Source organism: Lipotes vexillifer, unplaced genomic scaffold (genome assembly GCF_000442215.2).
Source record: "Lipotes vexillifer unplaced genomic scaffold, Lipotes_vexillifer_v1.1 scaffold972, whole genome shotgun sequence".
Classification (NCBI taxonomy): Eukaryota; Metazoa; Chordata; class Mammalia; order Artiodactyla; family Lipotidae; genus Lipotes; species Lipotes vexillifer.
This window is the reverse complement of record NW_006769413.1, coordinates 86,309-111,470: the sequence shown is the minus strand read 5'-3', so window position 1 is coordinate 111,470 and position 25,162 is coordinate 86,309. Positions and strand designations below refer to the sequence as shown.

The window sequence follows — 25,162 nt, the reverse complement described above, 5'->3', positions numbered from 1 at the left end:
TGACCAGCGATCGCTCATGAACCCAGAATGTTGTGGGAGAATTCACTGGAGATATTGATGATAGCATCTGTCATTCGGCACACTTTTTGCAAAGCCCCTGTCCCCAGTGTTCTCATGTCCCATCCCGATAGGGATTCCAAGGCATAGGTGTGGCTGATACCCACATTTCACCGAAAAGGACACCAAGCCTAGAGAAAGAAGATGCCTTATCCCAGGTCACACAGTAGCGAACCAAACAAGACTAAAAATGTCAGCCTTTCTCTGATAGCACGTGGACAGGGAGTGGCTCTCCCACAGATCCTGGCTGGCTGCCCCATGAGAACAAGTGTGCATTATCCACCAGGGCAGATCCTGAGGCCTCCTGGGCTCCCCAGCTGACAGCTCTCCCCAAGGATGTAGCCATGACCTGCCCCCGTCACCTGAGTCAGAGACGGGAACAAAAACTGCCCTCGTACATTTTTTTGTGTTCTGGTTACAGGACTGAGTTTTAGCCATCGTCATCTAGAAAGTGCACCCGCTGGCCACAATAAATCATTTTTAGGATTGGAGGACAGGATACAATTTGTCTCCACCTGGAGTGTACACAGAGATTATCTCAGAGGAGAAGAAAGCCTGCTTCCATTTCTTAAGAGGCTATAAGGGCCGTTCAGCTGCAGAATGAACACTTCCTCCTTCCGGGCCCTCCCCCTCTCAGAGGGAGACCAGGATGGCCCTGGGCCCAGGGAGAGGCCGCCAGGCAGCAGGCGCAGCAGTCACGCACATCTGGAGGCCAGAGCCTTTCCCTCCCTCTTCCTGACCCTCGGCCCAGCTCAGCCCCCTCCTTCTCTTGCCAGAGCTTGGCCCTCCCCAAGTAAACACTTAATTGAGGTCAGAGTCTCTCCCTTACAGGAGAAGAGGGGAGGGTAGGGCTAGTGTGTGATGAGCACGCCCTCCCCACCCCACCTCCGTGCCAGACACCTTGCCAGGCATTTAGCATTTGGTCACTTCATTGCATCCAGTGAGCTGGATAACGTTATTCGAATTTTACAGGTAAAGAAACTGATGCTCAGAGAAGTTGAGTAACTAGTCTGAAGTCACACAGCTAGCAAATAACAGCCAAGATAGAAACCTCTGGATTCTTTCTGACTCCTCCAAACCCTGCTTCCTCTACAGTTTCTTTACACTTTTGTGTAGTGCCCTGTACTGTATGGAACAAGTAGGGAGGAGTAAGAGCTTGGGTGGAGAGGCTGAAAGAGGAGAGATGTGTACTATGTTGGAAAGAACAGTAAACTAAGAGTCAGAATTTCCTTTTTTTTTTTTTTAGCCTTCTATCCAAATATCTCATTTAATTCTTATTACAACTTATTGGGCAGTTGACATAACTGTTTCCATCTTATAGCTACAGAAGCAGAGATTTAGATCAGTTTAGAAACTTGACCAGAGGGACTTTGCCATTAAGTGGTAGAACAAGGACCTGAGGCCACCCAAGTCTTTTTTTGTTTGGTTTGGTTTTTCAACATTATTTTATTTTATTTATTTTATCATTTACTTTTTACTTTTTAAATTTTCATTTATTTATTTAATACAGCAGGTTCTTATTAGTTATCTATTTTATAAATATTAGTATATGTATGTCAATCCTAACCTCCCAATTCATCCCCGCCCACCCCACCACTTTCCCCACTTGGTGTCCATATGTTTGCTCTCTACATTTGTGTCTCTATTTCTGCCTTGCAAACTGGTTCATCTGTACCATTCTTCTAGATTCCACATATATGAGTTAATATACGATACTTATTTTTCTCTTTCTGACTTACTTCACTCTGTGTGACAGTCTCTAGGTCCTTCCATGTCTCTACAAATAACCCAGTTTTGTTCCTTTTTATGGCTGAGTAATATTCCATTGTACATATGTACCATATCTTCTTTATCCATTCATCTGTCGATGGACATTTAAGTTGCTTCCATGACCTGGCTATCGTAAATAGTGCTACAATGAACATTGGGCTGCATGTGTCTTTTTGAATTATGGTTTTCTCTGGATATATGCACAGTAGTGGGATTGCTGGGTCATATGGTAATTCTATTTTTAGTGTTTTAAGGAACCTCCATACTGTTCTCCATAGTGGCTGTGTCAGTTTACATTCCCACCAGCAGTGCAAGAGGGTTCCCTTTTCTCCACACCCTCTCCAGCATTTGTTGTTTGTAGATTTTCTGATGATGCCCCTTCTAACTGGTGTGAGGTGATACCTCATTATAGTTTTGATTTGCAGTTCTCTAATAATTAGTAATGTTGAGCAGGTGTTCATGTGCTTCTTGGCCATCTGTATATCTTCTTTGGAGAAATGTCTATTTAGGTCTTCTGCCCATTTTTGGATTGGGTTGTTTTTTTGATATTGAGCTGCATGAGCTGTTGGTACATTTTGGAGATTAATCCTTTGTTAGTTGCTTCATTTGCAAATATTTTCTCCCATTCTGAGGGTTGTCTTTTCATCTTGTTTATAGTTTCCTTTGCTGTGCAAAAGCTTTGAAGTTTCATTAGGTCCCATTTGTTTATTTTTGTTTTTATTTCTATTTCTCTAGGAGGTGGGTCAAAAAAGATCTTACTGTGATTTATGTCAAAGAGTGTTCTTATGTTTTCCTCTATGAGTTTCATAGTGCCTGGTCTTACATTTAGGTCTTTAATTTTGAATTTGTTTTTGTGTATGGTGTTAGGGAGTATTGTAATCTCATTCTTTTACATGTAGCTGTCCAGTTTTCCCAGCACCACTTATTGAAGAGACTCTTTTCTCCATTCTATATCCTTGCCTCCTTTGTCATAGATTAGTTGACCATAGGTGCATGGGTTTATCTCTGGGCTTTCTATCCTGTTCCATTGATCTATATTTGTTTTTGTGCCGGTACCATATTGTCTTGGTTACTGTAGCTTTGTAGTACAGTCTAAAGTCAGGGAGTCTGATTCCTCCAGCTCTGTTTTTTTCCCTCAAGATTGCTTTGGCTATTCAGGGTCTTTTGTGTCTCCATACAAATTTTAAGATTTTTTTGTTCTAGTTCTGTAAAAAATGCCATTGGTAATTTGATGGGGATTGCACTGAATCTGTAGATTGCTTTCACCCAAGTCTTTTGAAGAGTTAGGACGTCTTGACTGAGGTCTTGTCTCTGCCACTTTCACCGCTTGTGACTTTGGGCCAGTCTCTCAACCTCTCTGAGCCTCAAATTAGTCACATATGTACCAAACACTTTCAATGGGACTGTAGTATCTGTCCAGCTCTGTGCACTGGACAGCTGCGTCTGGGGGCAAATGAGGTGATGTTGAGGTGGCAGCTGGGGAGCGTCATGGAATTGGTCGCCTTGCTGATACTGTGCTGTCAGTGGTAAGGGACTCATTAAGCCCCAGCCTGAAGGGTATACTGAGTTCAAGAGGCCTTGGCATCCCGGTGATAAGGAGGCCAGAGGAGATGAGGCTGCGTGACCGGAAGAACAAACACTACAAGGAAAGGCTTGGGCCCAGAAGCCCTAATGGGGTGAGAGTAATGACCAGGCCCTCATCCTGTGGCCAGGAGTGGGGTATCAGCTCAAAACTCAAAACTTCAGTAAACTGAAGTCACAGCCCTGGGGTGAGGTTCACCCTGTCGCCTCCAGGGAACTGGGCAGTTGTGCCTGAACTTGGCCCTTGCCCTCCCACCATACCAAGAGGTTATTCAACCAGGGTCACTGGGAGGCTCCTATAGACAGGAATCCAGCGCCAGGCCTGGGGTGGAGGGCGGCTGTGCAGGGGCCAGGGGTTGGATGATCGCCTAACTTACAATCTAGTAACGGGAGAGAGAAAACATACGTACCTTGAAATAAGTGACCGTGCAGTAATCAGCAATGTGGGAAGGCCTAGGGGGAGATGGCAATTGCCATGAGAGCCGTTGTCCTTCCTGTCACAGCAACACAGCCGGGGAGGCATTATGATCCCTGTTTTACAGAGAAGGAATGTCGCTGGCCAGGGTGTCCTGTTTGTTGCTCTCTGACCCCAGCACGCCTCTCCTTGCAACACAATGTTTTTAATAAAGTAGAGGAACTGTATTATTTGGGGGCTGGAAGCCCATCTAGTCCCATCTGTTGTTCCACACTGCCCTTAACCCAGAGATCATCCACTTCAATCTTGAACCCTTCCAGGAATGGGAAGCTCATTACCTATCATGATAACTTCCTTTTCCATCTCAGGCAGCTCTAACCATTAAGAAAGTCCTTCCTTTTAGGGAGCTCAAATGTGTCTCAGTCTTGTGCTGATTGCTCCTGTAAGGTTCATAGAGAGTGTCCTACCCTCACTAGAACTAGCAGGGAGGAGTCCACCAGGATCTGGGCTGAGCTTGAGGGCAAGGGGCAAAGGGCCAGATTTTCAGGTGACCTCTTGGCTGCCACACTGATTTCCCTGTGAGGTCTGGGTGGCTCTTTCAGTCCCAGCCTCAGCGTGGCCTCCTCTCTCTGCAGAATAGGGAGGAGGCTTTTCTGTTCCCTGCGTGCACACCCGTGCGTCTGACCTCAGAATGAAGTCAGCCCCTTGGTAAGCACAGGAGGAAAGGTCAGAACTCTGGATCCTCCAGATGCTCCACTTTGGCCCACAGTGTGTGCCGGTGCCTGATCTGGCCTCCCAGGTCCTCCAGCTGTCTGTCCACCACCCTCCAGAGCAAACACTCGGCACTGGCCAGCTGGCCCCCTCACTGCCGCCAGCCAGGCCAGGTACATGTTCACAAGTTCCCTCTATCCCTTCTTCCCTATCCTCACCCTGCCCAAGCCAGGGATTAACAACAGGGGCATCTTTAATGTGAATTGAATCAAGGCTTTACATCTGACTCCTGAAGTTTATAGGGAATCCAGGAATAACTTTGAAGAGACCACAAAGCAACATGAGACAAATCGCTAGAACATTTTCTTTTTTATTTTTGGCTGCTTTGGGTCTTCGTTGCTGCACGCAGGCTTTCTCTAGTTGCAGTGAGCGAGGGCTACTCTTCGTTGTGGTGCACGAGCTTCTCGTTGTGGTGGCTTCTCTTGTTGCGAAGCACGGGCTCTAGGTGCGCGGGCTCAGTAGTTGTGGCACACAGGCTCAGTAGTTGTGGCTCGCGGGCTCTAGAGCACAGGCTCAGTAGTTGTGGCACACGGGCTTAGCTGCTCCGCGGCATGTGGGATCTTCCCAGACCAGGGCTCGAACCCGTGTCCCCTGCATTGGCAGGCGGATTCTTAACCACTGCACCACCAGGGAAGCCCCTAGAACATTTTCTAAGACAACTGATTTGATGTCTTTAAGAAGTCAGTGTCACTAAGAAAAAAAAAAGTGATGAGAGTGTTCTAGATTTAAAGGAGTCAAAAGAGAGATCACAACCAAATGAAATACATGGGAGCAACACAGCTCCCAATCCTGGTTCAAAATATGGAATAGCTGTAAAAGGCATTTTGAAGAATTTTGAATATTGGCTGTTGGGTATTAGACGGTATTGAAGAGTTGTTGTTAATTTTCTTAGAGGTGGTAATAGTGATGTGCTCATGTAGGAAATCGTCCTCCTTTGTAGGAAATGTGTGCTGACATAATAAAGGGGCAGGGGCTTCCCTGGTGGCGCAGTGGTTGAGAATCTGCCTGCCAATGCAGACGACACAGGTTCGAGCCCTGGTCTGGGAAGATCCCACATGCCATGGAGCAACTGGGCCCGTGAGCCACAATTACTGAGCCTGCGCGTCTGGAGCCTGTGCTCCGCAACAACAGAGGCCGCGATAGTGAGAGGCCTGCGCACCGCGATAAAGAGTGACCCCCACTTGCCACAACTAGAGAAAAGCCCATGCACAGAAATGAAGACCCAACACAGCCATAAATAAATAAATAAATAAATACATTGTGGGGGAAAAAAAAAAAATAAAGGGGCAGGAGTCATCATGTTGGCAACTTCCTTTCAAACGATTCCACAAAACTAAAAAAAAACGAAAGAAGTAGGTACATAAAGGAACGCGTCAGCATGTTAATGATGATGAACCCAGGTGGTGGGTGATTATTGCACCACGCTCTCAACTATTTTTTTGCATTTTGAAGTATTTTATAATAAGAAGTTGGAGAGAACATAATATGGTCTGCAGAGTCAGAACAGGTTCCAGTGAATCCTGTGCCCGCTCGCTGTCTGAACTTGGGCTGGGTCTGTTTCCCACCCTGTGCAACAAGGACAGTCATAGTTCCCACCTCGCAGGGGATTGTGCACAGTGCCTGGTGCTCTGTCAGTGTCCCGTGCTGGCAGATGGCCTCTCCTCCATGAAGCCCACCCTGACCCCCCCTTCCCTGACCTCTCACTACCATAAACTTGTCAAGCATCCATTTCATCTCCTCCGTTGGCTTGTAAGATATTTGAAAGTGGAGTCCGTGTCTGATGCTTTCCAGACACCTCTCAGTAGACTGGGCCCACGGGAGCAGCAGCGATATCTCTTTGTTTGTTTATTTGTTTGTTTTTGCGGTACACGGACCTCTCACTGTTGTGGCCTCTCCCGTTGCGGAGCACAGGCTCCGGACGCGCAGGCTCAGCGGCCACGGCTCACGGGCCCAGCCGTTCCGCGGCACGTGGGATCCTCCCGGACCGGGGCACGAACCCGTGTCCCCTGCATCGGCAGGCGGACTCTCAACCACTGCGCCACCAGGGAAGCCCAGCAGTGATATCTTATCTTGAATGAGACCTTGTACCTACATATCTCATTTTGACTCTTAAAGTAACCAGATAAAGTCAGGAATTATGGGTCTCATTTTAGAATATCTCAGGGAGGCAAAGTGTCTTTCCAAGGCTAGTAGGAGTTAGAATGGGGAGTGAAAACCCAGGACTGCAGACTCCCAGTCCAGCGCTCTGCCAGGCATGCTCACTGTGGCTTCATGAGGGGTGAAGGTGCAGGCCCAGTGATAAGGGCCCCCTGGCCTCCTTCCCCCAGCCCTTCCAAAGGTCCAGCGGAGAGGTCAGCCCCAGCCTACCAGCCAATGGGGAGAGGCCAGCGCCGGGCTTGCTCTCTGATTTTCCTAGGATGCAGGCTGGGGCTGATCCCCACAGAGTTCTCTCTGCTGGACCTATGAGAGGGCAGTCAGATTCAAGTCAGGCCCTGAAGGCTAAGGTTGGGCTGGACAGAGAAGAGAGCGAAGGCATTCCAGGCCAGAACTGCACCAACAAGGAATAAGAGGTTGGAATGAGCAGGCTCACCACCTCCTTTGTCTTCAGGGGGAACTGTGGAATCTAGAATGTTCTACCTGAAAGAGACAGAGTGATTTCCAATACTCCCATATCAGACAGAATTTCTGCCGGGGCCATGTACCACCCAGACTATATTTTTCATGCTGTATTTTTCTTTGAATTAATTCATTGTTTTTAAACTTAGCTTTCTTAGCACTAATACCTGTGAAATCATGGACTTGGCATGCAAGTTATATTTTTTCTAATGCAAATTAAAAATAAATATGTAACTACTAAAATTTAAAACTTCATGTCTGTACCATGTAAAGGAACCATGAGTGACCACCTGGGGCCACACTCGGGGCATCACTGATGTAATCCTGATGAGGAATCGGTCAGAAGAGGATTGTCTGAGGTCACACAGCCAGAAATGACCAACCAGGCTCCCGTCCAGTGCACTTGCCTCTCCAGCGGGACTTTGTTCTGAACAGTCTTGGGCAGAACTCGGCAGAGAGGGGAGAGGGCAGGAGGGAAAGGGGTACAGTGTGGGCAGAGGCTGGGAGGTGGGGAGAGTAGGGCGGCTGGCCCTGTGGCGTGGAGAGTGGCCTGGGGGAGTGGAGAAGGTAGGTGGAGGCCCAGGGAGCTGGCCGGAAGGGGGCTTGCCTGCAGGATCCCTGCGATTCTCCTCATTGGATCTGAACTTTTTCCTTCGATACAGAGGCCTTTGTGGCTGAGCTCCTGGCTTTATTTAAATCAGATGCAAAGTTTTGTTTTCAGTCAAATTCCCAGGGTGGGTTTCCTGATTCTGTGGTGGTATTTCCTTTTGTTTTCCTCCCCTTGGAAATTTCCTCTGAAGAAATTTCTGTCCTGAGATGGGGTGGGAGACTCAAGGCATATCAGGAGATTTGGCAGGAAGCGGAGAGGATGGATAACGGCAGAGTTCGGGCCAGAAGGATGTTCATTTAATAAAGCGCTTATTGAGCGCCTACTGAATGCCACCCCCGGCTGGGAACTTGCCATTGCTCATTGAGCTTGGATGGATGTCTGCCAGGAGAGCACCTGCTTGAGCTCCATCTGCCATGGCGCCCATTCGTAGGGCTTCCCCATAGGAGGTGCCATCCTACAACAGAGCTGAACTCCACACACCCACACATGCACATCTGTGTATCTGTGTTCTCCACTGTGCACAGCACAGGACACTCATGCAGTAGGGGCCAGTCGGTCAGTCGGTTGGACCCTGTGTCATGGTTGGTGGGTGGTGAGGGGGAGGGAGGGGTACCATTCCATACCACAGAACAGAGGCTCTCAAACTTCCGCGTATTTCTGTCTCACTGGGGCAGGGAAGCTGGATTAAAATGCCTCTTTCTGGGCCCCATTCCCAAAATATTAGATTTAGTAGGTCTGGATTGGGACCCAGGAATCAACATTTCTAACAAATGATGTAGGAGGCTGAGAAACCTCCCCCATCCCGGATGATGTTTTTTTTTTTTTGCGGTACACGGGCCTCTCACTGTTGTGGCCTCTCCCGTTGCAGAGCACAGGCTCCGGATGCGCAGGCTCAGCGGCCATGGCTCACGGGCCTAGCCGCTCCACGGCATGTGGGATCTTCCCGGATCGGGGCATGAACCCGTGTCCCCTGCATCAGCAGGTGGACTCTCAACCACTGCGCCACCAGGGAAACCCCCAGATGATTTTGATACAGGTGATCTGTGGGCCACACACTGAGGAACCTTGCTCCAAAGGGTAATCTGGCATAAGAAAGAGTCTCAGATTTCCAATCAGGAGACCTGTGTTCATGACCCTTCTCATTAGCTGTGTGGCCTTGGACAAATCACTTTACCTCTCTGGGCCTGGTGGTGATGATGATGATGATGATGCTTATAATGATGATGGTGATGATGTATAGGACTAAGAGATTTCTGAGGGTGCACTTGTGGGTTAGAAGCCCTAGAGAGAATCAGAGGAGCGTATGATAATGGGTGGTCATTTGCCTTGCTGCATGTGAAGGGGCTGTCTTCCTCCCCCGCCCCTCATCATTAGAATTGTTCTCTCTCTTTGTGAACACCCAGCCCCCTCTGTCTGCACATCCCATACTAAATTAAGCACAGTTTCTGACACGCAAGAGGCAGCCCAGACATGTTATTGGATGGATGGTCTGCTCTATCACGTGGCACGTCCCTTGAGAGTGAAAGGATCCTCCATCCTTTCTGGAAGGTGGTGTGGACGTGTATACTGAAAGCAGGAAGTGTGTGGATGCCCTCATGCCAGTCTTTGCTCTTGTGGGACTTTATTGAAAGAGTAAGTCCTCCAGCACAGGGCCGGGCACCCGATTCTTGGAGGTTCCTTGCCCTCTCCCCGCATCCTGAGGGCAGATACTGGGCCTTCCTCACCTCCTGCATCCCTGAGACCTCCTGCACGTGCCCAGCTCAGCCCTTCGGGAAGCAGTCCCCGGCCTGACCCTTGTCTCTTCTGGCCCCTCACAGATGTCCTGGCGTCCGCAATACCGCAGCTCCAAGTTCCGGAACGTCTACGGGAAGGTGGCCAACCGGGAGCACTGCTTTGACGGGATCCCCATCACCAAGAATGTGCATGATAACCATTTTTGCGCCGTCAACGCCCGCTTCCTGGCCATTGTCACTGAGAGCGCGGGAGGTGGCTCCTTCCTCGTCATCCCCCTGGAACAGGTAGGCCCCCGTACCTCCGTAGGCCTGATTGCAGCCCCAGGGTGGAGAGAAGCCCTGCTTGGTCACTGTTGGGCCTGTTGCCCCTCTTTCTCTCTGGCCCCCACCTTTTACTTCCTCATCATGTGTCCAGTGGCTGTGCCTTCCCCAAGGCTTTCCCCAAGGGTCACCAGAGCAAGTGTAGGTGGGGGACCTGAGGAATATCCAAGGAGAGAATAAGTACATCCAGGAGATCTGAGATCTGTTCCCAGAACTTCCCCAACTTGGACAATTCACTTGCTTTGGGGTACATGGGGTTCCCATTAACCCCAAGGGATTGGATCATCTGATCTCCAAGGCCAGACCCAGCTCTACAATTCTGCGTTCTGGGTGTCCCTTTGGTTTGGAGCTGGAGGGGATGAAAACCCAGCATAGTCACATTGGGTGTCTGCAGAAATGACACACTCATTAAAAACAACATTTCAAACTCTTCATTGAGGAGCTAGAAATAATTTACCTTCTCCCTCATCCCCCACCTCTTCTTCCCTTTTGTGGCTGCCTTCGAGAATATAGCAAATTAAATGTGCGGAGCCTAGATCATGAAATTTTGAAGCTTTGCCATTCAGGCAGAGTCCCCGGAGGCCCGTGGGAGGTCACGTGCCTCAAGGAAAGTGCTCGCTGTCAGTCCCGCTTGTTTATGGCTGAGCTCTCCCTCCCTGGCCTGACTCATCACTCCCACCCTCCACCAAACACTCGGGGAGAGGAGGAGGTACATGCCCAAGGAAGCCTCGAAACCCTCCGTCAGCTGGTGGTGGAGGATGGATTTTTCCAGTCTCACCTGCCCACAGTGGGGGAGCACAGTTTTGGGAAAGCCTTAGGCCAGACCCTCCCTTCCACTAAAGGGGGCAGCTGCGGTGACAGGGACTCAGAGCCTGATGCACAGAGAGGTCGGAGGAGCTGTGGACTTGGGAGCAGGAAGTCTAGGTTCTATTTGGGCTCTGCCACTCACCGGGAGCGTGACCTTGGGCGTGTCACTTAACCCCTCTGCACCTTATTTTCTGTAATGGTAAAGTGGGCATCTTAAATCCCCTTCCACCTACATAGCGATGTTGGCATCAAGGAGGGTAATGGACAGAAAGCTCTCCGAGAACCAAACTACATGGTAAAGATGTTTTGGTGCTTTCTTGGAGTGTCATCAGCTCTGCTTGTCAACTTTGCAGTTGCCCACAACAGCTCTATCTCATTGGGAAGGATTCTGAAATGTAGCTTGCCTCCCCTCCTGAACCAGGGGGGCTCAGATATCTGTCCACTTGGGAACCAGCTTAGCTCCAGCTGCAGCAGGCAGGCCTACAGGTCCCCAGCAATGCATGGGCTGGTTCTTACTGGGGCTCAAGCCCATTGCCGGCACCCTGCCCTACTCCACTACATGGATTACAAAGGTCAACAGCCAATGCCTCACACCATGACAAAAATTAATTCCAGATGGATTGAAGATATAAATATTAAGAAATAAAAAGAAAAGCTGCAAGTGTATTAGAGGGAAATGGAGAGCATTTTTAAAATCATGCAACAAGGAAAGGATTCCTAAGCCAGATGAGAATCCATAAAACCATAAAGGAAATGATTAATAGATTAGAATAAATTTAGAGTAAAAGTTTTAAAGGCAGTTTTTATACTCTAGTGAGACATGTAAGCAAAATTAAAAGGCAAGCCACATAATTGAGGCAAGCCAGTATTTGCAATGTATGACAGACAAAAGATGCTTGTCCAGAATATATAAAGAGTTAAGAAAAATCAATAAGAAAAAGGACCCAATAGAAAATGGGCAAGGGATATGAATAAGCAATTCATAGAAGACAAAATATAACTTTTAGCCTACTAAGTAGAAAAAGATTTAAAAGAATCATAATTTTTGGTTTTGCCAAAGATGTCAGAGGGCAGGCACTCACATACACTCTCAGGACATTTGGTATATTTACATCTTACTCTTGGTGAGGTGTAAATAGAGGTAACTTGTCAATATCTATTAACATTTAAAGATGCGTGTCCATTGACCCAGCAATTCCACTTCTAGGAATCTATTCTACAGAAATACTCTCAAGTATATATTTTTGAAAGTCTGCAGCATTTTTGGACTCAACTTTTTTACAAACATCAATTTTTTATTGTTTCCTACCTACAGAAATAAAATTTCTCTCTCACATTGCTTAAAGCTTCTAAACTCTCAGTTTCTGTAATGGTACCAAAGAGTTTCATACCATCCGTAGCACTGCTCTAGAATATGATCAGCTTTTCTTTTTTTTTTTTTTTTTTTTTTTGCGGTATGCGGGCCTCTCACTGTTGTGGCCTCTCCCGTTGCGGAGCACAGGCTTCGGACGCGCAGCTCTCAGCGGCCATGGCTCACGGGCCCAGCCGCTCCGCGGCATGTGGGATCCTCCCGGACCGGGGCACGAACCCGTGTCCCCTGCATCGGCAGGCGGACTCTCAACCACTGCGCCACCAGGGAAGCCCTGATCAGCTTTTGTAACCACTTCATAGACAGCAGAAAAAAAAGGACTCTTTACAGAGCATAAGTCTTGCTCTCTATGGAAACATATGTATCTGTACACATATATATATATATTTAACGTGCACATAGCCTTTCAACTTTATTTGTTCACATCCTGTGATACATTTTGTTTAATTTGATTAATAATGGACTAATAGTGATGGCTCACCCTTCCAGTTGGTTTCTGTTGTTTTCTCTCATTCCAGGAAGTTTTCACTTTACGTAGGTACTCGATGATTTGTGCAGCGCTTTTAGAGTAGTAAAAATTGGAAGCAACCTATTTCAGTAAGGAAATGGGTGAACAAATTAGGGGCCATCCACAGAAAGGGGTGCTATGCAGTCACCAAAGGTGATGGTGTAGAGTAGTTGTTCTCAGGTGTTCAGCCTCAGAATCACTACGCTCTTAAACATTTTTGAGAACCCCAAAGAGCCTTTACTTATATGGCTATATCTATTAATATTTAGCATATTCAAAATAAAAATGAGGAATTTCAGGGAATTCCCTGGCAGTCCAGTGGTTAGGATTCTGCACTTTCACTGCAGAGGGCCCGTATTCAATCCCTGGTTGGGGAAATAAGATCCCACAAGCCGCAAAAAAAAAAAAAAAAAAAAAAAAAAAAAAGGAATTTCAAAAATATGCATTTGTTAATTCACCTAATAATAAACCCGTTTTACGTACTCCCAAAAAACATATTTTTATGAAAAATAATTATATTTAAAAATAATTATATTTTCCAAAAATTAATAATTATATTTAAATTATATTTAAAATATTAATAATAATTATATTTTAAAAATATTAATATTTTAAATAATTATATTTAAAATATTAATAATTATATTTAAAAATAATTATATTTTCCAAAAAAATTAATGAGAAGAATGACATTTGCAAATCTCTTTAAATTAGTCTGGCTTAATAAAAGATGGCTGGATTGGCATATCTGCTTCGACATTCAGCCTGTTGCAATATCACACATCATACAGCCTCTTGAAAACTCCACTGTACAGTCCTGAGAGAATGAGTGAAAAGGCAAATAATGTCTTGTATTATTATGAAAATAGTTTTAACCCAACAGACTCCCTGAAAAAGTCTTAGGGATCTCCACGGGTTCCCAGACAATACTTTTAGAACCACTGATGCAGGGGAATATTTAATGAGAGAAAAATTTATCACCCATTGTTAACCGAGGGAAAAAAAAGGTAAAATCTGATTAATCCCGTTGAAAAGTATCTATCTAGCCATCCACCTATTTGGAAAAGACACCTAATTTTTTTGGCTGCGTTGGGTCTTGGCTGCTGCGCGCAGGCTTTCTCTAGTTGTGGCGAGCAGGGGCTACTCTTTGTTGCGGTGCGTGGGCGTCTCATCGCAGTGGCTTCTCTTGTCGCAGAGCACTGGCTCTAGGCGCATGGGCTTCAGTAGTTGCAGCACACGGGCTCAGTAGTTGTGGCACACAGGCCCAGTTGCTTCGCAGCATATGGGATCTTCCCAGACCAGGTATCGAACCCAAGACCCCTGCATTGGCAGGCAGATTCGTTGTTTTGTTTTTTTTTTATGCTTATTTTATTTATTTATTTATTTGTAAAACATCTTTATTGGAGTATAATTGCTTTACAGTGGTGTGTTAATTTCTGCTTTATAACAAAGTGAATCAGTTATACATATACATATGTCCGCATATCTCTTCCCTCTTGCATCTCCCTTCCTATCCCACTGCTCTAGGTGGTCACAAAGCACAGAGCTGATCTCCCTGTGCTATGTGGCTGCTTCCCACTAGCTATCTATTTTACATTTGATAGTGTATATATGTCCATGCCACTCTCTCACTTTGTCCCAGCTTACCTGTCCCCCTCCCCGTATCCTTAAATCCATTCTGTAGTAGGTCTGTGTCTTTATTCTCGTCTTGCCCCTAGGTTCTTCATAACCATTTTTTTTCTTTTTTAGATTCCATATATATGTGTTAGCATACGGTATTTGTTTTTCTCTTTCTGACTTACTTCACTCTGTAGGACAGACTCTATATCCATCCACCTGACTACAAATAACTCAATTTCGTTTCCTTTTATGGCTGAGTAACATTCCATTGTATATATGTGCCACATCTTCTTTATCCATTCATCTGTCGATGAACACTTAGATTGCTTCCGTGTCCTGGCTATTGTAAATAGAGCTGCAATGAGCATTTTGGTACATGACTCTCTTTGAATTATGTTTTTCTCAGGGTATATGCCCAGTAGTGGGATTGCTGGGTCATATGGTATTTCTATTTTTAGTTTTTTAAGGAACCTCCATACTGTTCTCCATAGTGGCTGTATAAATTTACATTCCCACCAACAGTGCAGGAAGGTTGCCTTTTCTCCACACCCTCTCCAGCATTTACTGTTTGTAGATTTTTTGATGATGGCCATTCTGACCGATGTGAGATGACATCTCATTGTAGTTTTGATTTGCATTTCTCTAATGATTAATGATGTTGAGCATTCTTTCATGTGTTTGTTGGCCATCTGTATATCTTCTTTGGAGAAATGTCTATTTAGGTCTTCTGCCCATTTTTGGATTGGGTTGTTTGTTGTTTTGATATTGAGCTGCATGAGCTGCTTGTAAATTTTGGAGATTAATCCTTTGTCAGTTGCCTCATTTGCAAATATTTTCTCCCATTCTGAGTGTTGTCTTTTGGTCTTGTTTATGGTTTCCTTTGCTGTGCAAAAGCTTTTAAGTTTCATTAGGTCCCATTTGTCTATTTCTGTTTTTATTTCCATTTCCCTAGGAGGTGGGTCAAAAAGGATCTTGCTGTGCTTTATATCATAGAGTGTTCTGCCTATGTTTTCCTCTAACAGTTTGATAGTGTCTGGCCTTAACATTTAGGTCTTTAATCTGTTTTGAGTTTATTTTTGTGTATCGTGTTAGGGAGTGTTCTAATTTCATTATTTTACATGTAGCTGTCCAGTTTTCCTAACACCACTTATTGAAGAGGCTGTCTTTTCTCCACTGTATATTCTTGCCTCCTTTATCAAAGGTAAGGTGACCATATGTGTGTGGATTTACCTCTGGGCTTTCTATCCTGTTCCACTGATCTATATTTCTGTTTTTATGCCAGTACCATACTGTCTTGATTACTGTAGCTTTGTAGTATAGTCTGAAGTCAGGGAGGCTGATTCCTCCAGCTCCGTTTTCCTTTCTCAAGATTGGTTTGATAGGGATTGCATTGAATCTATAGATTGCTTTGGGTAGTAGAGTCATTTTCACAATGTTGATTCTTCCAATCCAAGAACATGGTATATCTCTCCATCTGTTTGTATCATCTTTAATTTCTTTCATCAGTGTCTTATAATTTTCTGCATACAGGTCTTTTGTCTCCTTAGGTAGGTTTATTCCTAGATATTTTATTCTTTTTGTTGCAGTGGTAAATGGGAGTGTTTTCTTGATTTCACTTTCAGATTTTTCATCATTAGTGTATAGGAATGCCAGAGATTTCTGTGCATTAATTTTGTATCCTGCTACTTTACCAAATTCATTGATTAGCTCTAGTAGTTTTCTGGTAGCATCTTTAGGATTCTCTATGTATAGTATCATGTCATCTGCAAACAGTGACAGCTTTACTTCTTCTTTTCCGATTTGGATTCCTTTTATTTCCTTTTCTTCTCTGATTGCTGTGGCTAAAACTTCCAAAACTATGTTGAGTAAGAGTGGTGAGAGTGGGCAACCTTGTCTTGTTCCTGATCTTAGTGGAAATGCTTTCAGTTTTTCACCATTGAGGACGATGTTGGCTGTGGGTTTGTCATATATGGCCTTTATTATGTTGAGGTAAGTTCCCTCTATGCCTACTTTCTGGAGTGTTTTTATCATAAATGGGTGTTGAATTTTGTCGAAAGCTTTTTCTGCATCTATTGAGATGATCATATTGTTTTTATCCTTCAATTTGTTAATATGGTGTATCGCATTGATTGATTTGCGTATATTGAGGAATCCAGAATTGCATTCCTGGGATAAACCCCACTTGATCATGGTGTATGATCCTTTTAATGTGCTGCTGGATTCTGTTTGCTAGTATTTTGTTGAGGATTTTTGCATCTATGTTCATCAGTAATATTTGCCTGTAATTTTCTTTCTTTGTGACGTCTTTGTCTGGTTTTGGTATCAGGGTGATGGTGGCCTCATAGAATGAGTTTGGGAGTGTTCCTCCCTCTGCTATATTTTGGAAGTGTTTGAGAAGGATAGGTGTTAGCTTTTCTCTAAATGTTTGATAGAATTCGGCAAGCGGATTCTTAACCACTGCGCCACCAGGGAAGTCCCACACTTAATGTTAAAAGTGGTTATATCTCTGAGTATTGGGATCATGAGCACTCTTTCATTTTCTTCTTTTTCCTTAACTATATTATCTAAACTTTTTTTAGATGGACACTTAATGTTTTATACTTTAGAAAAAAAAAAAGAACTAAAAGCAATTTGTTGAGGTGAAGAGGGAACCTGTGAGGTTTCAGGGAACAAATAACCCACAGTAGAGGCTCAGTTCAGCACTCATTTGATGTATGTGACAAATGTTTTCTTCCAGAGGAACACGTGCTTCTGAGCTGGCTGGAGTAAATGCTAGCAAGATACAAGTACCCAGAGTGAGGGTGAAGGGCTGGAGGGTAGGGGGCAAGGCAGCACCTGCATCTGAACAGCTCCTTTAGTCTGAGGCAGGACCCTGATGTCTGAGACTCTGCGGAACAGGGTCCTGCCCCCAGAGAGGGGCTGCTTAGGAATCAGGCCGACTCTTGCCTTCCCCTGCTGCCTCGGCCAAGGCTGTCAGTCTCCTGCCCTCCGTGGTCAGGGCTGAGCACACTGTTGTGGGCTGGCTGGTCCTGGGGATAGAGGGGAGGGCAGCAACAAACAGCAATAACAATAATGCCAAGTTCAGGACCCTCACTGTCTGTCAGCAGGAGAGATGAGCTGTTCCACGTTGGTTGGTTTTCTAGGAAGGTTATCTTATTTTAGCTCCAGTTTCTTTTGCCCTCCATTTAGATAGAAATCTCTCTAAAAACAGTTTCCTGTATTATTCAACACAAACACAGGAAGGATTTTGGCCATATCTTGGTGAGTCCTAATCATTGCTTAGAGCGTTACTTATGAGGTGTGAACTCATGGTGGCACACTTTTGTCCCTGCACTGCTTGGGTTCAGACTCTTTTCCTGAGCAACCAGAAGGCCACAGAACACTGTCTGCTTTTGTAGTTCTTTTCTGAATTTTTGGCCGTCTACTGTCAAATGTCCTTCCCATTCCTTTCTTGCTTCTCTGAGAGGTTTGGGGCAGATGAGAATAGCAAGCCTGGCACCCCCAAATCCCTGCCCTGAGGCCGAGCCCGAGGCTGACTTTTTCAAGAGCTTTTCTTCCTTTGTTCAGTTTCCCTTAAAGCCAGCTTGCCTGAGACTTCAATATTTGTGATTAAAAACTTTTCCCCAGGGTAGGAAGCATGCCCACAGCAACTACAAGCAATGATGATGCCTTGCCTTTGTACAGCACTCCAGTCCAAGAAACTCCATCTTCATCAATCCTCTTGGGGCGTTTGGTAGCGCCATCCCCATTTTACAGCTGGGGAAACAGGCTGCAGAGACGCCAGAAACCAGTTCACTTATTTCTGAACCCGTGACTCTTTCCACTGCCCGTGACGCTGGGGGGTGGATAAGTTCTGGCCAGGCCGGCAGATCTCGAAGGAGTGGATTTGTCTTTCCTGGGGCTCTTGTTCAGGCTGCTCTTGTGAAGGCCAGAGCCGGTTTTTTCCCTGGTTAACATTCAGCCGCCAGCTCTCTCCTCTCTGGAGTGGAATGTTAAGCTGCAGATGGGGGAGCAATCAGCACCCTGATTGCCTGGCACAGCTGGAGGGGCCTTATGAATATTCCAGAGACCAGGCACGTTGCCCAGAGGCCTGATTAATGACTTGGGCCTCTCCAGGTACACGGCCCCTTTCCTGCTGCACTCCATCAGGGCCGCCTGCCTGCCGCGTCCACATCCAGGCCACAAGAAGGCCGAAGCTGGAAGGCGAGCCTGGCATGCCTAAGCTTTAGCCAGCTACCTACTACCTCCCTGGCACCTAGGAGAAAGGAAAGAAACCTGGTGTGGACATCGGGGTCTGGGTTTTCCCCATAACCCAGCAGTCCTCAGCCCTGGTTGTCCACTAGAATCACCTTGGGAGCTTTTGAGGGTCTAACATACCAGCTCTTTTTGAATCTTACCTCAAGTCCCATGATGAAAGTACAGTTATTTTTCCCATTTTATAGATAAAAAAATAGAGCCTTGGAGAAGTCAAGTGACTCCTTGGAGACTGTACAGCACACAAGTGGCAGAATTTAAGGCCAGGGCTCCCCCAGCCACATGCCAGCCCACTTTACAGAGGGTTAGGGAGAGGCGTGTCTCCAGATGTGCCTTGTATTATTATTACTGTCATTTGAATGTCTCCACATGTCCAAGGATTTCCTTGAACATTAATTCAGCCAGTACTTTATGAGCTCCTGTGATGTGCTGATGCCTCATGTGTCCATCTTTTCTGGAAGCCATGAGAGCAGATGTTTCCTAGACGGTGGGGAAGCTTCCTCTCTGAAGGACGGAAGCAACAATTTTAGTCAGCAAGGAGAGGTGAGGGAAGGCGTCCTGGAACAGGGGACCACACAAGAGAGCGTTACTCCTTCAGTCATGGGGCGTGCACTGGGCACCCAGTCCCGTGCCAGGCACTGGGGACCCAAGTAGCATCAGACCTTGTCTCTGAAATGTGCAGGGGGCATCCCATTGGTGGGCCAGGCAGCTGGGAGTTCCCTATAGGGTCCTGCCCATGTCTTGTTCAAGGAACCAACTCCATGGTGTGTGGAGGGAGCTATGGAATAGGTCTATCTTAGCTGCTTCCTGCCAGCAGTTCAAAATGATGGGCATTATTGCATTCTCCAGAAACTAGAGTCCCTGGTTAATTTACGTTCAGATTTAGCTTCATATAATGCAGATAACCCAATTCTGGGATTGGGATGCTGGACTTGGTCTCCAGAGAGGGATCACTCCTACTCCCTGTGTAAGCCTTATGGTCTCCACATTCCCCCTTCATGTCTGCTTAGTCTCAACTACCTGGTGGTGGAGCATTTACCCCTGGGTCTTGGGGCTGGGATGCTGTATTGTCCTCTCCCAACACAATCAATGTGGCCTCCTCTTGCTTCTTCCCCTGTCTCTGTGGTATTCAAGGGTAGAGGCCTAACCAGGGCTGAGCAGTTGCTCCTGGTCTCCCCAGCCCTGCAGGGGTGGGTGGCGGAGCTGAGCTGCAGCAGAAATGGTAGCAAAATTCCACAAGGCATCTCAGTGAGGAGAGCAGAGCCCTGGAGCAGGAGAGCAGCACAGGACAGGGCTAAGAGATCAGGCTCTAAAAGCAAACAGACCTTGCTGGAATCTCTGCCTTGCCACTTAGTTACTGTGTGACCTTGGGTGAGTCACTTAACCTTCCCGTGCCCTGGTTTTCCTATCTGCAAAATTATGGGGTTGGACCACATGATCTCTAGAGTTCAATTTAGCTCTCACAATTCTGTTCCCTTCTGACATCATCTTATGCAAATAGGTCCTCATTCGTGTGCTGGTAGGCACTGTGAACAGTATAAGAATGGCTCCGTCTCATCCCTCAAGGCCCAACTCAGATGAGGCCAGCTCCATGAAGCTTTCCCCATCCCAATACCCATTGGAGGCATTTTGTGTCTATCACTGAGAGTGCTGTCTACATGCTTACTTCTTTTCTAGATGGTTAGTCCATCTATCTGTCCATCTACCCACCCACTCATCCATCCAGCTATCCATCCACTCACCTATCCATCCACCTACTCACCCACCCATCCAGCCAGCCACCGACCCACTCGCTCACCCATCCATCTTATAAATGTTTATTGAGTACCTGCTCTTTCAATCGCAGCTCTAGAATTGGGGATGCCACAGTAAATAAGACCAGTCCAGTTAGCTGGCAGTCCAGTTAGCTGCCTTGATTAGACTGAGAGCCCCTGAGAGTGGGAACATGTCTGATTTGTACAGGGCCTGCACACAGTAGGTGCTCAGCAACTGGGCACTGGGCTGACGTGAGGCCTGGTCCCAGAGGCACCGTGCCACATCTACCCAGCCGGAGTTTTCTCTTTGCTGGTCCTGGGAGCCCCTCCCCTCCAGGCTCCAGGGACAATGTGGTATCCTACAGGGGCTTCCCGGACTGAAGAGGGGCTGCATCCTCCCCTTAAAGCCCTTAGAACAGTATTGCCCTACCTAGCTGCTCTGGAACGAACCCGGATATTGGCAGACCTGTTCACTCCATGACTCACAAGTATGTTTGAGGCCTAATATTAAAAGGAGGAGGGGAAAAGTGCCCAGCTCAGTGCTGAAGACTGTAATCAAACCAGACTTCTTTGCTCACCCAGAGCCTTGGCTTCCACTCCAGATTTCTGTAACACTCCCGCCCCATCACTCCCCACAGTCAGCACTGGGCCTCTTGATCCTCTCTCCCATAAAAAAAGTCCCAGATCATCATCCCTGCTCCCCTCTGCAGAGAGGTCTCCCCTCTCCTGAAGAATTCAGAGAGCCTTTTCCAATTCCATCTTTCAGATCTTCCCTCAGTCGTTCTTTGTTCTTCAAGCTGCTTTCTGCTTGGTGCAATTTGCATCTCAAAGCCTGTGACAGCGTGCGTGCGTGCGTGCGTGCATGCGTGCGTGCGTGTGTGTGTGTGTGTGTGTGTGTGTGTGTGTGTGTGTGTACAGTAAGTGACTTTGGGAAAGGGGGAGAAGGCACTGGAAAGAGAGAGAAGTCTCAACTGCATTGCGTTTGTCTGAGGCTTGAGATTGACAGCCTTGCTTGATGTTCTTCCCTTTTTTGGAAGAACAATTTCTTATTTTTGAGAAAACGAAGGCAAGCATTTCAGCAGAAGGGGAAGTGTCGCTCCCTGGTTTTATTCCTTGGTTATGGGATGAGGTGCTGTCTCTGGATTGGATGGTACATGGGCCAGGGATACAGCCTGGCTGGTGGATATCCTGGGGAGTCAAAGAGTCCATCCCTCTGCCTCAGGGCCTGGGCCTCTGCTAGCTTCATTCTTCTCTTTCCTAGCAGAGCCAGTGAAGCTGGAAGTAATAGGGCCTGGTCCCCTAGGACTGTGAACTCCGGCCATGCGCCCTCACTCTGACCGCAGGTACCATCCTGGATTCCAAACCAGCTTGACAGCTAGCTTGCTCTGCTCCCCGTTTTCCCTCTAACCGAGACCCCGGTACCTTTAGAAATCAAAGCTCCATCCCTTAGCTGGAAACCCCTAGGCATGAAACCTCTCTGTGCCTCACTTTCTCTGTTTGTGAAATAATAATGGTACTTGTTTCCCAGGTAGCTGCGATGATTAAATAAGGTGCTGTATCAAGCACGTAGCACATAACCTGGCATGGAGTGTGTGCTCGGTAACTAGAAACTATCGTGATGCCGAGGGCTTCGCCCATCCCCTCCCCTTCCTCAGTCCACTCAGGCCCAGAAATAGCCCTTGGGCACCTGCGCCCACAGTCAGCAAGGGGGGAGGCTTGTCTTTGGCCTTCCTACCAGACAACCCCCTGAGCATTCCTAGCAGTGAACCGCCACCCTGCTCTAGGAAGGCGCCCAGAGGGGCACACGGATGTAATGTACCAGGCTGAGTGTCCGGAGGAAGGGAATTAGGGGAGGGGACTCGCCCGCTTTGGGGCCCAATCATGTACCTCTAAGTCAGCCTGCCTGCTTGTTGGGAGTCCTCTTCTCCCAGTTATCTCTTAACCAGGGTTAAGAGATAAGGCATATGCATATCGTGTCTGGTATACAGCCAGTACTCGATAAACCTGCGCTCTACTGATTCTATTATTACAACTACTATAATAAGCTCCAGGTTGGTGGTGGGGAAGGGAACTGGGAACAGGGGCTCTCTGGAATCCAGCTGGCTCGGATGCAAGGCACAGGCCTGTTGGGTGGGCATGGGTGTGAGGTTCTGTGCCCCGAGCCTGAGGCCACACGATCCTCACAGCCCATGCCTACCTCTCCAATGCCCCAATTCCAGTCTTCCATGGTCACTATTCCAAGCACCTTGTTGTACCCAGGAGAAATCCTGGCCCCAAGGAGAAGGGTCTCATCCAACTCTCTACAGCACGCGTGAACGCCCTCAGTGCCCTTACCCAGGAATCCTTGCACTCAGCTGCTCCTGAGTCCAGAATCAGACCTACTAAGGTGTTGGTGATGACAGTGGCTTCCTTTACCAGGGGATTTTTCACTTGGTTAAGGTTACGATGAGTTTTAAGAAGACCAAACGCTTGAGACCCAAAGGAATGTGTTGCTAACAGTGGAATTTCACAGACAGCAGGGGGAGCTGTCCACACAGGGCAGCCATCTCCGTGCCCTGTCCTGTCAGGCCTGAGGCAGTAGTTTCAGAAGCTCCCTCCTCCTTGGTCCATGGACTCCCACACTTCAGGGAGCAGAAGTGGTATAGGGTTCAGGAGGGGCACAGGAAATGGAACTAAGATGGACTAGCTTGAAGCACAGCATCTCCCTGGGGGCCAGTGGGGCCCTGAGGCCTTGACCAAGACCCCTACTATTTGGTCATCTTTTGGCAGCTTCCAGAACAATGAGTATGTGTTAGCCTCAGAAACTCCAGGTCTGATTTAGTCTTTAGGCAGTTTCCTTTTCAGGATGGCCTTCCTCAAGTCCCTCCCCAACCTCCATCCCCATCCCAAGGCTCTTAAAGGGCCAGGCCACCTTGATTGGGAGGTAGGATGGGGTGAGATAGGTCACAGCACTCAGCCTCTTAAGACAAGAGACTGCTCTGTGGCATCAGCTAGCATGATGCTAGCCTGTCCTCCCCACTTTCCATTCTATTCAGCCAAGACCTTGATTTTAGTTACTAAGCAACCTATGCCTGAGTTTCCAAGTGGGTCATCCCTCAAGTGAACACCAGAGGGGGGAGGTATGGGTGGCAGTGCTTAGAACTCTGCATTTTATAGATGGAGACACTGAGGCCGAAAGAGGTCAATGGACTTGGTCATGGTTGCATAGCTAGTTACAGCCCCATGTGTCAGATGATCAGTTCGGGCAGCAGACCCTCAGGATCCCATTCCTCCACCACCACCGCCACCAAGAGAAGCACCCAGGCGGCAGCAGCAACACCTTAGGGACTTTTTGTGAGAGGCTCCCATCTACCCAGACAGGGAAGGCCATGTGCCCAATGAGGAGGCACGAAGGCTCTGGCCTTGGTCTATCTGGATTCAAGCCCCAGCTCTACCATTTACTAGCCATGTACTTTGGGCAAGTGACCTAACTCTTGTGTGCCTCTGTTTTCTCATCTGCAAAATGGGAGAAATACCAGTCTCTTTTAACCCTCCTCCCCAAGGGCGTTCTGAGGATTCAGTGAGGTGTTACATAAAGCCTGGAAGGATGCCTGGCACAGAGCAAGCCTCTCTCTGTGTGTGGGCTTCCTCACTTGGGACACCAGCCAGCCCTGCCCCCACCCCAGGCTTATTCCTTTATCTCAACTTCTGAGGGCAGTAGGCGTAGTTTAGAAAAGCCTATGGACCCATTCACATAACAAAGTTTTTAAGTACATAAAATAAAATATACAGGATCACAAAGGAAACCAATTACATTGAAATTTAGTTGTCAAAATATATATCAGAATTGTGATATAGAAGTCAGTGTACTTTTATATTAATGCATTAAATAACATGATCAAGTAGACAGCATAATCAGTACTGTAATTTCAAAGCAGTGATCAGCATAAACAATATTTGAGATAGCAGTAACAGGGTAAGGAGATCTGAAAATATCTATGACGTCTATTGATGAAAAAGTTACAGGTTCAGCTAATGCTTCTGTGGTCTGTTACCTCATTTATAAACAAAGGGCATACTAAATTTCATTTAGAAGCTAGTGAAAATATAGATGTGATTTTCCTCCTAGCCAAGCTCATAGACCTCTTAAAGGGTCTATGGGCCCAGGTTGAAGACCGCTGAAATAAAATTGCAGGCAGATTATAATTGTCTGAAATCAAGACAAGCAGAAGTGCTCTGGTGGAAGCTTGGTGGGGAGGGGGCAATGCAACCTGCCTGAGCACCCCTGTGAGGTACCCCAAATCCTACCCTTTGCTGGCAGTGGGGAAGCCTGACTTCTCTGCCTGGTTCTTTGTAACCTTGGGCAAGTCCCATTGCCTTTCTGGGCCTCAGTTTCCCCATCTGTGAAATGAGATGTCGAACCCATTGTCGTTTGAGGTCTTTCTTGTCCAGCTCTCACGTTCTGGTAGTCTGTGTTTCTCCTCCCCGGGAGACAAAGGCCTCAGAAGCATGTGTCTGCAGGAGCTCTGGACCAGGGAGAGGGAACAGCTGGGGCCAGGCTGGCCAGCTCCCAATTGTTCAAGAGAGGAGGAGGAGGATATGCATGGTTCTCTCCAAAGTGACAGCTGGGTGAGCCTGGCTGGGGGCTTCATCCTCGCCTGCCATCTGTGCCTCCTTCCTGCAGTCGGTGGAGGGGTGGGGGTGAATTGTTCAAGAGAGGAGGAGGAGGATATGCATGGTTCTCTCCAAAGTGACAGCTGGGTGAGCCTGGCTGGGGGCTTCATCCTCGCCTGCCATCTGTGCCTCCTTCCTGCAGTCGGTGGAGGGGGGGGGGTGGGAGGGGGGGAGGGGGGGGGGCGGCAGTTGGGAATTGTGGATGGGGCCCCAGGCCAAATAGCAACCTGGGTGGGAGGGGGAGGGGCTGCCTGAGAAAGAGCCAGGGAAGAGCCCAGTTGCTTGCTCTTGGGTGCTTAACTCTTTCCATCCTCCCTTTTCCC

At 47.3% G+C, this 25,162-nt stretch overlaps 1 protein-coding gene across 1 annotated transcript in view; it reads left to right on the top strand.

Annotated features, from left to right (window-relative positions):
* Positions 1 to 5,885: 5,885 nt before the first annotated feature.
* The window catches only part of CORO2B (coronin 2B), a 74,275-nt gene continuing 54,998 nt past the window's right edge, over positions 5,886 to 25,162 (top strand). Inside the window, exons 1-2 of the mRNA XM_007445598.1 lie at positions 5,886 to 5,935; positions 9,628 to 9,838. Of these exons, the coding sequence (XP_007445660.1) occupies positions 9,638 to 9,838 (201 nt within the window). The 5' untranslated portion in view covers positions 5,886 to 5,935; positions 9,628 to 9,637. The remainder of the gene's footprint in view (positions 5,936 to 9,627; positions 9,839 to 25,162) is intronic.